This window comes from Bos taurus, chromosome 19, assembly GCF_002263795.3.
Source record: "Bos taurus isolate L1 Dominette 01449 registration number 42190680 breed Hereford chromosome 19, ARS-UCD2.0, whole genome shotgun sequence".
Taxonomy (NCBI): Eukaryota; Metazoa; Chordata; class Mammalia; order Artiodactyla; family Bovidae; genus Bos; species Bos taurus.
The window spans coordinates 16,017,307-16,033,523 of record NC_037346.1 but is presented as its reverse complement, the minus strand read 5'-3'; the positions used below and the strand labels follow the sequence as shown (position 1 = coordinate 16,033,523).

The window sequence follows — 16,217 nt, the reverse complement described above, 5'->3', positions numbered from 1 at the left end:
AAAACCTCATCTCTTTTCCCTAGGAGGACCTTCTGAGTGCATGAAGATAGCAACCCCCTGGCCTTGGGTCACCTGCTTCCCTTTTCAGTCTAAACAGTTCTCAGTTCTTCCCTGCATTCCTCATCACTCACGGTTTCTGTGACATATGAGGAGCGTCACCCCTGGTCAGCCGTACATTTCTCACTGCCTCCTACTTTATGGATGAGCCCGAACCACTGCCAACATCAAAGGCAGCCGCCTCCTCCCTGTGGCCTGAAGCCAGACTGAGGCCCATCCAGTGAAGGCTGGGAGGAGGGTAAGAAAGGGACGCTCTCAGAGACAGCGGAACTGGGAAAGGACGAGAAGGCGGGTGTTGGTAAAGGTGAGAGCTAGGGTATGAGCAGCCTGAGCTGGGGGCGGTGGCAGGTGGGGACCAGGGGTATGCAGGAGCTGCGAGAATAGGAAGAGCTCAGTCCTTAGGGCACAGGCCTTCCCTGGTGGCTCAGAGGATAAAGCATCTGCCTGCAATGCAGGAGACCTGGGTTCGATCCCTGGGTTGGGAAGATCCCCTGGAGAAGGAAATGGCAACCCACTCCAGTATTCTTGCCTGGAGAATCCCAAGGACAGAGGAGCCTGGCAGGCTATAGTCCACGGGGTCGCAAGAGTCATACACGACTGAGCGACTTCACTTTAGGGCACAGGCAACTTTGGGAAGGGCTTTCCTTGGACAAAAAGCTCCAAAGAGGAATACACAGCTGAGCCTAGAATAATGAATCCCAATCAGAGAGATGCTCATCTGTGTTATGAAAAGTCTCCCTTGGAAATTGTTACAGACCCCAGAGGAGGACACATCTAGAAAGACTGAGGCTTATAAGACTTTTGAAATCGGTATTTCCTTCGCTCCAAGCCAGATACAGGTTCACGTGCCTAAGTGATTCTCCATTTTGTCAAATAGATGGAGAAGCAAAAACGAATCAATACATAGGTTGGGCTCCCTAGCAGAGCCTGAGACAGGGTTCCTCATCCAGGTAATTTATTGAAGTGAAAGTGAAGTGAAGTTGCTCAGTCGTGTCCGACTTTGCGACCCCATGAACTGTAGCCTACCAGGCTCCTTGGTCCATGAATTTTCCAGGCAAGAGTACTGGAGTGGGTTGCCCTTTCCTTCTCCAGGGGATCTTCCCAAACCAGGGATCGAACCCGGGTCTCCCACATTGCAGGCAGACGCTTTACCATCTGAGTCACCAGGGAAGACAATTTATTGAAGGGATGATGAACTCAGGAAAAGCCTAGAAGGGAGGGAGGCACACAAGATAGGGAAGGAAGAAGACATAAGCAAAGTGGTGTTTTGGGGAGACGCGGAGCTCAACCTGACCCCATGGAAAGCTCGGGAGTGTGAAAAACGGCACCCTAATTTCTGGGGTCTTGAGACGCCTGGCATTTTGAGCACCTGGGTCAGTCAGTTGCTGGCCCCTGGCTGCCCCCAGGCGGTGGGGAGGTGTATAACTTCTCAGCTATCTCCTAGACAGGCACTGCCAGCTGTCTAAGGACCAAGGGTGTCCTTCTGATCTCAGGCCAGATAGGAGCCATAGGAGCTGTAGCCCCAGCAGCAGGATAGAGGGTCTGGATGGAACTACAGCATCTTTCACAAACGCCCTTGCTAACTTGAACACAGACCCCTGCTCACAACTCTAGGACCAGCGTGATTCAGACTTTTCAGCAAACTGGTCAACTGCAACCACACACAAGGCTCATGGACAGTTTTGACTGTAGGGTTCGGTGCCTCCCTGTTTCTGCTACACCCACACAAGGTATCAGGGTATTTTTCCTTCCATTGTACAGCTCTATCTATATAACACAAACAACTAAATAGATAAGCATATCTGGTTACTAAACAACATCCATTCCTTGCCTCCAAACATAAAATTGTAGTTTCAATGAACAAATGTGAGATCAGAAAATAAACTTTGATTATGTTCTACTACATTAGAGTTCTACAAATTGGCATGTCCTTGGGAAACACCTAGTTTAGCCTGCTCATCTTACAAGTAAAGAAACTGAGGCCCAGAGAAGCTAATTACCTTGCCCAAGGTTGGGTCACTCCATCAACAGAAGTCAATAAATGCAGGCAAATACGTTCCTTCTGTGCTTCATGCTTTATTTCTCCTGAATACAAATTTCCGTGGCCAGTGAGGTAATCGATAGGGAATGGACCTGAGTCATGAGAGAATAAGTGCTGGGAGATGGAGACATGCGTTCGCAACCAAAGGATGACCCTCTGCAGAATGTTCTTCTCAAATAAAGCCCATTCTGATAAATAGGCTTCTATCACAGGCTTCCAGTAACCACTAAGCCCCATCTGTATGAAATGGCTTGAAGTCCATTGCAGGGGAGAACTATGATACATGGAATTTCAAATTTGCAGAGGTGATGAAGGCCATTAGTTTCGGGTTACAATAGATCATGGGTCAAACAGCCCTGCTGCTCAAGTTTGATATGGCAACCTTGCTCCATCAAACACAAACACTCCAACAAAAAAAGAGGCAGCACACAGCACACTTTCAGATATCTCTAGACCCAGGTGACATATTTTTGTTCTGCTGGAGAAAATGGGATTACTTGGTTCTTTGAAATATGAACTGCTCTATGGGAACAATGCCTCTGACAAGTTTGGTGCTAAAAGCTACCAATTCAAAAAAAAAATAAAAATAAAAAAGCTACCAATTCAGTTGTGGGGGACTTTTTACATGGCATCCCATTCCAGCTCTTACTCTAGAAATTGGTAGCAAACTAGGTTTCAGAAACTTTATAGAAAACTGTCTAGCGTTCATCTCATCGTTAAGGGAAAGACTTGCTGTAGAAAGGAAAAGGGAGCCACTGGAGCAAGGCGGAAAGACTCCATTTCCAATTCAGTAAGCTCTCGGGTAGCCTTCTTCCATCAGCAGTTCTGGAGGTCTAAGAGCTCCCAGGGACAAGAGTGGAAACACAGAGCAACTCGGTACCAGCCCAGTGGCCTGATGAGGCCTTAGCCTCTCTTGGCAAGCAGATGGTTTGGGTTATTGTAACACTCACTCCTAGTTAGTATCCCAGCCCTTCATCACATCAGAGTGAAGTCAACACACCCCTGAAAGCTTTACTGCCAGAAAGACACGACCTAACACTGCAAACTAGAAGATCCCCACCAGAGGCTGGCACCATGGAAAACCACCCACTCAGCTGGGCAGAGGTTGCCTCTGCAAGAGCATGGTAAATATGCACAAGACTTCCAAGCAACTTCAGGAATAAGAGCTATCATTTACTCTGGATTCAATGCAATGTATATGCGTGCGTGCTAAGTCTCTGCAGTCGTGTGCGACCGTATGGACTGTAGCCCTCCAGGCTCTTCTGTCCATGGGATTCTCCAGGAAAGAATACTGGAGTGGGTTGTCATACTCTCCTCCAGGGGATCTTCCCAACCCAGGGATCAAACCTATGTCTCTAACATCTCCCGCATTGGCAGGCGGCTTCTTTACCACCAGCACCACCTAGGAAGCCCAATGCAATGCATACTGTTTTGATATACAGCCTAGAAACTTCCCAGGTTAGAGTAAGTCAGGGTCTATATATCATGCTGAGGCAGGCAGAGATGACCAGGCAAGGAGAACCTCGTGGTCTTCACAGTCCATGGTCCTCATGGTCATGAGGAGTTGGGTCTCATCCAGGAACGAGATTAAGCCTCAGTCAGAAGATCCACTTGGGGTTCAATAAACACATCTCTGGTTCAGTCCAGCAAACATACAACACACAGGACCAAGATGGCTTCAGGTAAATGCACAGCTGGGCTGTCAATCAAGGGCCATCAGAAAAGAGTAACTTGGACTAACCCTCGTGGCTCAGTGGTGAAGAATCTGCCTGCCAATGCAGGAGACACAGATTCGAACTCTGACCCAGGAAGATTCCACACATTCCAGAGCAACTAAGCCCGTGTGCTACAGCTACTGAAAACCACGTGCCTAGAGCCACTCGCCACAAATAGAGAGTGGCCCTGCTCGCCGCAACTACAGGAAAGCCCACGCGGCAACAAGAACCCAGTACAGCCAAAAAGAATAAACAAATAAAATTATTTTTTTAAAAAAGAGCAACTCCTGTTCAATTGTGAACCTAAAACCCAAGGAAGCAGAGTTAAGAGAGGCTGGTACCTCTTTCTCTCACAGATTATCCCTGGATGCTCCTGGCAGATAAGACAAAATATATCCCACCAAAGGGGTATTGCTCAGACCCATGGAGACCCATCTGTAGATTTTATTTTTACACTAAAAGGACCTTTGAAGGAATTTCTAACCCTCTGGATACTACCCAGGGGACCCAGGGAGAAGAAGGCAAGCAGACACGGGCTGAGTGTATACTGCATGCCAGACCAGGCATTAGATGTACAGATGTGTGAACCCAGGCATGACCAAATGGAGTTACTCCCCAGACACCAAAATAATACATGCAATTATATCTAAGATGCTATTATGGGCAAAGTTGTCTTCTTTATTCCTTCCCACACTTCCCAAGTTTTCTCCAGTGAGCATGGATTGTTTCTATAATCAGAAAGTGTATTATTAAAATAATAACAATAAGAGACAAGTCATCTCAATACAGGGGGAATCCTGGGTACCTACACTGTAAAGGGAAGCCAAAAATGCAATTGTTCAGTTGATATCAGAGTCACCTTACATTTGAAAAGCTGCAAACCCGCTTCATACACTCTGATGACACATTGGAAGAGCTTTCGATGTGATAACCAGTTCTAAGTCCTGAAAATATAAAATTAGGGGAAAAAAATCATGTCTTACAGGAAGGAGAGACTGAAATGGACAATGTATAAAAATTATCAGTGGTTAAAGAATGCAAGTATTAAATTAAATCTTCTCCAAGGTCCCTTTCAGCCTAAACACTTCATGATTCTAATGCAAGGGAAAGCATGCATAATGACTGTTCTATCAGAGGAGTACGCCAAAGGCTGTCTAGAAGACAGGGGAGGAAGAGATTAATTTAGATTATGATATGGGGAAAGGGGTTGGCAGTGGTTTCCTAGAGAAGGCCACAGAGATATTAGGGCTGGGTTTTAAAGGATGCGTAGGATTTAAATAAATAGACATAGAGGTGAGAGATGTAAAGAAGACAGGCCCATGAGCAAAGGATGTGGGATCAATTCAGGAAACAGCAAGGAACTAAAAAAAAAAACAGCTTTCCTGGGTATTTACTGTGGGCAGGCCCTGTTTTCAGCATGACAGATGCAGAGAAAGTGTTTGATGAGACAAGATTCCTGCTCTCAACAAGCCCCCCGATCCAGAGGGGTAAGAAATGGGCCATACCATCCCTGCTACATGGGAGGTGCTCTGTTTGATTAACAAAGGAATGGATGTGCTAGGCACTCACAGGACACGCTGGATAAAAGATGCCTGCCTGGTACCCAGGCCACTCGACTCCTATCAGGGGTAAGGGGGGCAGCACAAGCTTCCTGGGCTAAGGTTAGTGGCATGAGCTAGACATGGAAGCCAAGCTGGTGGGTAAGGAGGGGGTGTTCAGGTAGAAGAACTGATATGGACATACTGTGAAAAGGGAATGCTTGACACATTTTGAGAGTGAAGAACCCCACAAACACAGCCGTTGCCCATGATCTAAAGCTGTTAGTGAGTCACAGTGAGGAAGAGTGGGCAGGGCCCTGGCCTGGAGTCATGGGAGCTAGCATCCAACCAAAGCTCAGGCAAAACTCCTATGGGATGCTAAACAAAGCAAGGGCCCTGCTCTCGTACCAAGCACCTGCCCCACACTAGCTCTCGGCATCCTTGACCTCCCTATATCAGTACAACGACTCTGAGTGGCAGGCATTATTGTTTTTAATTAGAGATGGAGAGAGTATAGTTAAGAAATTTGCCTTACACGAATTACAGATTATACAGGGAAGAGGGGGTATGGTTGGAATTCCAACTCAGATCTCTCCCCAAAGCCCCCATTCTTCACACACCTGCTCCTCTTGTGATAAGGAGTAATAAGATTAGCTATGGACCCACCGACCTGGGGCAAGAATTCCAAATATATGAGCTTGCTAAACCCTCCGCAAGCCATCTCGCTAAGGCCATGTGACGTGGATGACTAAGAATTATAGAATTGCCTCTAACAAGATCCCATTGTGGAGGGACCTTTCTTTCAGTACAAAAAGAAAGAAATGCCTAAGAAATGTCAGGTTTAAAGTACACGCACACACACACACACACACACTATGGAATCAGGTTAAAAATGCAAACTGGGCATCATTTGCATTCCTGAACTTGGAGGCGGATGAACCCCAATGTGATAAGCAGAAAAAAGACGTGAAACTGTCACGTGCTAGTTACAAGCAGTGGGATTGCCACCTGTCAGCAACAGTTAGCTGCTGAATCCAGCTGTGACCTCCACTCTAAGAAACCCCATCCCTGCGATGCTAGGCTTTCCCCCAGGGCTCCATACAGAGAAAGTAGCAACCTCCTCGCTACCGTGACAGCATTACTCATCAACTGACTCTTCTGGTGGGCTGTAAACAGGGCAAGCAGCCTGGACAATAAACACCTTCCTACTTATCTTGATAATAACCCTGCCTTACGTCTGCATCGTTGTCACAACACGCAAAAGGACTTTCATATATACCGTCTCACATGACTCGTTCTCCCCTGTGAGTTACAAAGTCATGGGTTACAATCAGATGTTCCATGAGCAAATCAGTGCCGAGAAGGGCACAGAACCCAACCCAGGGAATAAGCTTAAGACATGATGGAGGTGGGACTCAAACTTAAGTCTTCCTACTTCTAATCTTAACTTCAACTCATCCAGTCACGACCAGACAAACACTCCCACGGCGAGCCCTCTCACCCTTTCCTTCCATACTAGGTCAGCTGGCCAGGCTCTGCCAAGTAGATACTGTTGAATCAAAATGCTCCTCTTCTTTCCCAGGAAGGAAAAGTATGTACCCATCTGAAGTCAGATGGTCCTGCTGCTGCTAAGTCGCTTCAGTCGTGTCTGACTCTGTGCGACCCCATAGACGGCAGCCCACCAGGCTCCCCCGTCCTTTGGATTCTCCAGGCAAGAACACTGGAGTGGGTTGCTATTTCCTTCTCCAATGCATGAAAGTGAAAAGTGAAAGTGAAGTCTCTCAATAGTGTCTGACCCTTAGCGACCCCATGGACTGCAGCCTACCAGGCTCCTCTGTCCATGGGAGTTTCCAGGCAAGAGTACTGGAGTGGGGTGCCATTGCCTTCTCCACAGATGGTCCTAGGTGAGGGCTAAGAATGTACCTGCCCAAGCATGAAGCATACCTGTTTACGTGGCAATCAGAGTCCCACACACGGCTTCTGGGACTTTTAACCTCCGCTGACAGTCTTTCGCTCTGCTCGAATCATGGCTCATTCGCTAATTAAAGGGTATTATGCACTTCATTGCTCACCAGCTAAGAACTTGGAATAAGGAAGCGTCTGCAAAAGCATTAGCCCTGGAGATGGCATTAGGTGCGCTTTACAGAAAAAGAAAATGGGAAAAATGATCCACTTGGGACAGTCCCTCCCTGACACTTTACTGGTCTACTAAGCCAGCCACAGCTCATAGAGGAGGAAGCCACCCAGCATAGGACAAACCCAGGGAGAGTCCAGCAAATGAACCAAAAGGAGAGGGGTACGGAGTACAGAGAATGAATGAGAGAGAAAGATGGTGAGCTGACTTCTCCCTCAGCCACCTGTGAGGTCTCACACTCCTCTGGTGCACCCCAGGCCAAAGACAAGTACACCTGGACCCCAGACCAAGAGGCCAGGGAGACCAGGGTGAGTGGGAAGGACTAGCCTTCACTGCAAGGTCCTGGAACAAACTTGACATCACAGCCCACCCTTGGAGCCTGGCTGCTCACTGTGACCAATGGGCGAAACAGATCAATGTCCCGCCTGGAGTGGGTGCCCTTTCAGACACTCTCCTGCCCTATTGGACACAATCCAGCCCTGAGACCCATCCCCTTTTCCATGCAGGGGGAAGACTGAGGTCAGTCCAAGGAGGGGCACTCAACCTAGATCAGTCTTGAATCTGGTGAGGATGACAGATAATGACATGACACTTGACATTTATATCCACAGGCAGCTTCCCTATTGAAGTGAGAACCTGGCAAGGTCAAAGGCTCGGGTCAGGATTGAAGGCCTGATCTTTGGCCTCTTGGAACCCCAGGGACCCAAATGACAGGCTGAGTATGAAACAGCAGCCGGGGATCAGAGAACCTTTACTTCTAAATGGAACTTGGTCATGAGTTGAGAGGAAGTCATTAGGTGTACATGTGGTCATGTGGATGCTTGAGAGAACTTGGTCCAGAGGCGGCTACCCACCGTGGTGGCTCTGGTGCCACCCTCTCTCTCTCTCTACTCTCTGCATGTTCCATGCGTGTTCAGGCAGACAGAGGAACAGCTGAGTGTGTGTCTAAGCTGCGTGGTGCAGTGGAGAAGCTGAGCGTTGCCACGGCACTAGAAAGCATGGGGTGGATACAATGATGGTTTCAGCCTCCAAGAATGAGGTTTTCCCCTCATCTCTCCCCAAGCCACCTAAGACATCATTTGTGCGTGACATGTTTTTGGATCCTGTTTGCTCCAATTTAGAAAGGCTTCCAGGATTGCTGGTCCCTGCCCCCAGCTCAGACCCGCTTCCTCTTCAGCTTCCATATACCACGGCCTGATTCTGCTGGGCTGTTTTGCACAAGGTTTCAAACAAATCACACAGAACAACTCCCCCAAGAAAGAGAGCTCTACAGGCAGCGAGAAGCAGTACCCTCTCCTTCCCCACCCCCCAACACTCAAGCACTCTTGGCTTTTCTAGAGAAGACCAGAGACAGCCCATAGCAAGCACAGAGGCTGTGGGCAGAAATCGGTTGTAGTGTTAAAAGAAACTCACAGCAAGAGGCTGCTAAGGCAGTGGATCTGAGAGCAGACGGGGAATGGATGTATCACGGAGCAAGGTAGGGCATGTCTTAATTAAGCAGAGGACCTCAGACGAGAGCTGACGACAGAGTCGGGTCTCTCTGCCATTTGCCACGCCAAACTTACGACTGCAATTTGGCTCAAGGTTCTGAGACTCAAAAGCTCTAAGGCAGCTTTGGGAGAAGCAACCACACTGGGCTTCTGGAGGGTCCCAAGGCCCCTGATGTCCCAGGCCCCCCTGGGAGCAAGGAGCTGTCGGCAGCAGCAATCAGACTTGTGGTGCCAAGTTCTGCCTAGCAGCCCACTAATTAGGCAGACACAGCTCTCCTCCCATCCTTTCTCTGCCCCTCCAGGAAGCCCCTGCCTGAAAGGGAGCCACCTCCCCTCCGCTTTTGCTCTTTACTCAGCTCCACACTCCTCCTCCAGGCTTTGGAATCTCACAGCTGCTCGCCCCCTCCCCACACCACTCCTCTCGTATCCACGTTGTTAAGCGATCATCATCATTGTACAGATAGCAAACTGAGCCTCTGAGTTTCCAGCTGAAACTCCCAGACCAGCCAGCCTGCAATGCTTTGCCCTCACAGGCATCTCACAGACCATCCTGCCTCCATCTAAACCCTCCTCTCTGGGCCAAGCACCCTGGACATCTCTTTGCTTTTGACCTGCCAGCAGACCAGACAGAGACCCTGGGGCCCCTGGCCTCTCCTCTCCTGACATGGAGCTCAGAATCTGCACAGGAAAAGGCAGCAAAGAGACTTCTACACCTTTGCAGTATCACCTGCTCCAGCAAGCTCCCAAAGCCAGGAACCAGCCAGGCTGCCTGGGGCCCCACACCCCCTTCTCTGGCAGCTTTAAGCTCCAGCCCAACCCACAGGATGCAGTGCCTGATGCTACTTCCGAGCAGAGAGAGAAAGGGGAAAAAAAAAATGCCACCTCGTCAATGACAAGCTGTTCCAATCACACAGCTCAGACACCAAGTGCCCTGGACCACGGACAGCTCAGGCCTCCTGCCTTTGGGTGGGTGAAAGGCAGCTCAGCACATCTCGGGGAGCCATCGCCCAAGGCCAGGCCCCCCGCTCGCCCTGCACATCCGGCCAGACAACAGTGCCCATCCCAGCGGGCAGACGCCTCCTGCCAGTTCCAACAACTCTGGCCAACTCCCCTCTTGGCCTTCAACCTGAGGCACGGCTCTCCCTCCTGCTCCAAAGCACAGAGAGACCTCAAACCAAGCCAGAGGCCACCAGCGTGGCACTTCTCCAAAGACCAAGCACAGAAAGGAACTGAATGCCAAGTACTCACGGTGGTGAAGTCCTGGTGGCCACACTCCTGCCCCTTGAACTTGCAGTAGAGCATCATATCCTTCAGGTCATGGCCCACGCGGTGCAGGAACTCCAGCATGCTGAACTGCTTGGGTTTGTAGTGCTTGAAGTTGGCCTTCTGCTGCAGGGCCTCCAGCACCGTGGGGTCGGCCAGGTGCGGGTCGGGGATCTGCAGGTTGACGTCCAGCAGCGCCAGCAGTTCCCCGGCGTGGTACAGGTCATTGGTGGTGAGCCTGGAGAAACGGAAGCCGTTGAGGTTGCAGAGGGTCACGGCCGGGAAGACCAGGCTTTGGGCCACCACCTCGTCCACCTTGGTGACGTGCTGATAAGAGAGGTAGTAGGACACCCTCTCTGAGCTCTCAACCAGCAGCAGGCCCAGGGAGCCCACGAAGGCCACGGCCCAGAGCACACGCCGGACGGTCAGCGGCCCGTAGACGAAGATGTGGCGGATGCCGTGGAGGGTGGAGGTGTTGGCGAAGATCTGGATGCTAGAGGGCTGCAGGCTCCCCTCGCTGGGGCTCTCCTTGAGGTCCATGGGGACCCTGTGCAGTTCCGCAACTGGCTTCAGGTTGATCAGATTTCAGGGAAAGAGTTCCCAGTCCTCGGGTCTCTGCTTAAAGCTTGACGTTCAAGGGAGGGAAGGAAAAGCCAGCATCAGGCAGGGCAGCACCACCGGAGTTTATCCTGAAAGCCCAGCCGCACGCTGCCAGGGGTGAGTGTTTATATAAAAAAAAAAAACCCATTCAAACTCTAGCTCCTGATTTTTTCCAGGCGATAAGGAGGGCTGGTTTTATTTAGGGAGACACCAAGGTGATGTGGAAGAGATGTGGGTGGGAAGGGAGAGCTTAGCCAATGGAAATAAAGTCCTCCCCCCTACACACGCCACTAGAGACAAGATTAAAAGCGAGAGCGAGGGAGAAAATGCTTAAAACAAGTCGCTCAGCAGCTCGGAGCCTGTTAACCAGTGCATAATGCCCCGTGTTCAGCATCCTGGGGATGTCAGGGCGGCCACGCTGATGCACTGCAGGCGGGCGCAGCGGCCGAGCTTCAGGGGCCCCCGTCGCCGCCGCTGCCGCCGCGGCTGCTCGGGTCTTCTCCTCTGCCCGTGCTGTTTTGGACTCCGGATCGCGTTTCTCGCCGCCGGCCTCCGTCCCTCCTCTCCTCTCGTCCGTCCTCCGGGCCCCCCTTTTATTGGGCAGAATTCCAAATGCCGGGCGGTCCGCGGCTCGCGCCTCCTCCTCGGAGAGTAGGCAGCGCGCGCGGCCGCGGAGAGGCGAGGACCAGGAGACTGGGAAGGAGGCTGGGGGCTCCGGAAGGGGACTCGTCTGTCTCCCACCCCCGCCCCGCCACCCCCATCCCACCCTCTCAGGAAAAGCGAGGACCCAGAGGGCACCGAGAGAGCCGCCCTCCCTCGCCCCCTCCACCAGCAGGCTGTTGGGATGGGGAGAGGGCCGGTGGGGGTGGGGGCGAGGGTTGCGGGGAGTCCGGGGGACCCGGCGAAAGTTTCTTTTTGGTCTGTTTTGGAGGGAGCTAATGGGGGCCTCTCCCCGCAGGGGGAGAACCAGCCCCCTCCCCGGGAGGGAGGACGTGACAGTCGCCCCCTATAGGTGGCAGGAAGGTACCTTGATCAACTCCCAAGAGCCCAGTATGGGGGTGGAGGCAGCAAGCCTTTGCACCAAGATCTGTTCCCAGGTCAGACCCAGCCTTGGGTCTCCAGACACAGAGATGCTGGAAGGTGGGAAAGGAAGGGAGCTCGGGAAAACCCCTGATGCCTGCGGGAGGGGGACATTCCAAGGTATGAGGGACCCCAGGCGCCCCTGGGAGACCACAGGCAGAGCAACAAGTAGCCTTCACCTCCGCAGAGATGTCAGGAGATTTTTGCATCTGAAAGAGAAAGACAGCTGGGGTTCCAGGTAGGACTGGCTGCCTTCCCTTGGGCTGTGTGTGTGTGTGTGTGTGTGTGTGTGTGGAGTTCTACCCCAGGATTTGCCAGATGGAAACACAGCTGGAGCTATAGATGGGAAAGAAAGATCGGGCTTCCAGCCACCTACCTCTTTTTTTCCTGAAAATCCACTGGAAGTCAGCCCCTGCCAGCAGGTGGGTGTGGCTTGCCCAGTGCCAGGGATCAAAGGGCTGGAACCCATAGAATCAGTGAGGCTAAATCCCCTTCAGGAGGAAAGGAACAGAAAGTTCCAGTGGCCAACCCTATGCACACTGCCAAGCTGGGGCAGAGCCACACGGGGATGCCGTGTGGAGCCAACCTGATGTCCCCAGGGCATGCCCAGCTTAAATAGCACTCCTTGAGAAGAAGGCAGTTTAGGGAACGTCACTCTTGGTTTGTATCTACTTTGAAATATTTCTCTATCCCATCTGCCCTCTCGCTTAACCAGATCCAAGCTGGTAACAGAGTCTGGATGTGCACTGAGGCAACACATGGCTTTAAATCGATGGTTTATCGATCCTGGGAGCTTAAAGAACAGAAGCATCCCAAATAAGGACAAATGACAGAGGCCAATTAACTTCACGCGTGTGTCAGCCCAGAGGTTCCCAATTCCTGCCTCCAGCTGCCGAGATGGGGTCAGGGCTTCAAAACAGGGGGTGCCAAGACTAACTAAGAATCTATCATAGGCTTTCCTGGTGGTCCAGTCATTAAGAATCTGCCTATCAATGCAGGGGACATGGGTTTGATCCCTGATCCGGGAAGACCCCACGTCCCGCATGGCAACTAAGCCTGTGCGCCACAGCTACCAAGTCCACGTGACCTAGAGCCTGTGTTCTGCAATGAAGAGTCGTCACTGCAGTGAGTGGCCTGTGTGCCGCAACTAGAGAGTATCCCTGACTTGCCACAGCTAGAGAAAGCCTTCACACAGCAAAGAAGACCCAGCACAGCTGAAAATAACTGAGTTAATTTTTTTTTTTTTTAAGAATTTATTGTGCGTCAGGACTGGGCAAGGATGTCGTCTCATTTCACTTAATGCTTTCAACCACCTTGACAGGTGTGTGTTATTACCCCATAAAGTGAAAGTGAAGTCGTGTCCGACTCTTAGCAACCCCATGGACTGTAGCCTATCAGGCCCCTCCATCCATGGGATTTTCCAGGCAAGAGTGCTGGAGTGGATTGCCATTTCCTTCTCCAGGGGATCTTCCCGACCCAGGAATCGAACCCGGGTCTCCCGCATTGCAGGCAGACGCTTTACTAAGTCTGAGCCACCAGGGAAGCCCCATATATACACACAAATAAACAGAGGCTCAGGAGAGTAAAGTTGCACAACTCGTGAGTGCCCAAGCAGGATTTGAACTCAGGCTTTTGTCTCCAAAATACGAGCTCAAAGGCATAGTCAAAACATGTCTTCCCAAATTTAGGAAGAGGACAAGCATTTCTACTCCACTTTGGTAGCTCAGTTCGTAAAGAATCCACCTGAATGCAGGATATCCTGGATCAATTCCTGGGTTGGGAAGATCCCCTGGAGAAGTGATAGGCTACCCGCTCCCATATTCTTGGGCTTCCCTGGTGGCTCAGCTGGTAAAGAATCCGCCTGCAGTGCAGGAGACCTGGGTTTGATCTCTGGGTTAGGAAGATCCCCTGGAGAAAGGAAAGGCTACCCACTTCAGTATTCAGGCTACCCACTTTAGTATTCTGGCCTGGAGAATTCCATGGACTGTATAGTCCATGGGGTCACACGACTGAGCGACTTTCACTTCCCCCATTTTACACATACACACAAACTCACCTTGTACTACACACCGACCAGCTCCTCCTCCACGGACGTGAAGCAGCCCTCCTCATCCTCTCCACCAAGCCAGGTCCTTTTTGGCCATGTTTTTCATAGCTCCAGGCCCTCCTCCTCCAGGACTACCTCCCAGATGCACCTCTGTAGTCTTTGGCTCATTAGCCTGTTCAACAAGTCTGTGGATCTCTGACACCATACCAGACACTCCGTTGGTTTGGGGTAAACAGAGAGAAATGGAATATACTTCCCATCCTTGATAATTCAGGGTTCTACAAGGCTGGAGGCAGTGTTCATTTGCAAGCTGATCCCGTACATACGGAAGGCAGGGAGAGACCGAAGAAAGAGGCAGCGCTGCAGGCTGGTTGGTGACAGGTTTAAAAAGCAAGAAAACTTACATACAATCTTAGGTGCTGCCAGAGGAGTAGGTCTCTGCACCAAGTTTTAGAAGCTGAAATAGAAGCCTTCGAGGCTTTCCTGGTGACTCAGTGGTAAAGAATCCGTCTGCCAATGCAAAAGACATAGGTTCGACCCCTGGGTCCAGAAGATTCCCTGGAGAAGGAAGTGGCAACCCACTCCACTATTCTTGCCTGGAAAATTCCATGGGCAGAGGAGCCTGGCGGGCTGCAGTCCATGAGGTCCCAAAGAGTCAGACCTGACTGAGCAACTAAACAACAGCAGTTAAGAGGCCTTAACTGGGCTCGGGAACACAGACCATCCAGATGGTCTCAACCCCACCTTACTCTCTCAAGGCTGTGTCCTGAGGCACCTTCTAGCCCAGGAAATGTACGTACACAATCCAAAGACAGGGAAGAAGTGAGGAGACTCTGATTGCCCCAGACCCATCCTCTTGATGACCTTTCCTAGGATTCCACCCCTCGTGACCGGCTCTATTTCACACGTGCAGCCCCCTCCTTGGAAACGTTCCCTGAAAGGTCAGCCCGGGTTTCACTCGCATGGAGCTCGTGGGATGGTTATCTGGCTACATTGGAGGCAGATGCCTCACCTACAATACAGGTGCATGCAAGAGAAAACATAAGACAGTCGTTCCCAAATTAATTTTTTTTCCACCCAGAGCCCCGTGGTTTGAAGCACTGATTTATAAGCCCCCCTATACTTTAGCCACCTGATGCAGAGAGCCACCTTATTGGAAAAGACCCTGATGCTGGGAGAGACTGAGGGCAGGAGCAAAAAGGGGATGACAGAGGATGAGATGGTTGGATGGCATCACTGATTCAAAGGGCAGGAGTTTGAGCAAACTCAGGGAGATAGTGAAGGACAGGGAAGCCCGGTGTGCTGCAGTCCACGAGGTCACAAAGAGTCAGACACAACTGAGCAACAGAACAATAGCAACGATAGGCTGAGGGTAGGATCATTCAGGGCATCCATTTGTGTCCTTGTGTTATTTAATAAAAATAACAGATTAGCAGATAGAAGACTCACCAGGTATGAATGCACAACATTCTGCTTGGCTAATGGCCCATGTGTCTCCGGCAAGGCAGCGACGTTGTCCAAGGCCATCCTATGTTGGAGGAGAGCTTTTCTAATTGAGAATGTCAGGGTTCAGGAAGGACAGGCTTTGTTGGCTTTCAGTCAGGGCTTCGGAGAAGGCAATGGCACCCCACTCCAGTACTCTTGCCTGGAGAATCCCATGGATAGAGGAGCCTGGTAGGCTGCAGTCCATGGGGTCGCCAAGAGTCAGACACAACTGAGCAACTTCCCTTTCACTTTTCACTTTCATGCATTGGAGAAGGAAGTGGCAACCCACTCCAATGTTCTTGCCTGGAGAATCCCATGGACAGGGGAGCCTGGTGGGCTGCCGTCTATGGGGTCGCAGAGTCGGACACGACTGAAGCGACTTAGCAGCAGCAGCAGCAGCAGCAGCAGTCAGAGCTTCCCGGGGGAGTTTAGTAAGGGCCTCTGTGTGTGTTTTGGTGTCCTCCAGGCCAATGGACGGAGAAGGCAATGGCGCCCCACTCCAGTACTCTTGCCTGGAAAATCCCATGGATGGAGGAGCCTGGTAGGCTGCAGTCCATGGAGTCCCTAAGCGTCGGACACGACTGAGCAACTTCCCTTTCACTTTTCACTTTCATGCATTGGAGAAGGAAGTGGCAACCCACTCCAGTGTTCTTGCCTGGAGAATCCCAGGGACGGGGGAGCCTGGCAGGCTTCCGTCTATGGGGTCGCACAGAGTCGGACACGACTGAAGCAACTTAGCAACAGCAGCAGCAGGCCAATGGAGGGGA

At 51.1% G+C, this 16,217-nt stretch overlaps 1 protein-coding gene across 1 annotated transcript in view; it reads right to left on the bottom strand.

Moving 5' to 3' along the window:
- Positions 1–10,949, bottom strand: part of ASIC2 (acid sensing ion channel subunit 2) — a 1,206,384-nt gene extending 1,195,435 nt beyond the window's left edge. The window contains 1 exon segment of the mRNA NM_001076484.1: positions 10,224–10,949. Coding sequence (NP_001069952.1) covers positions 10,224–10,778 — 555 coding nt within the window. The 5' untranslated portion in view covers positions 10,779–10,949.
- Between the last annotated feature and the right edge of the window lie 5,268 nt (positions 10,950–16,217).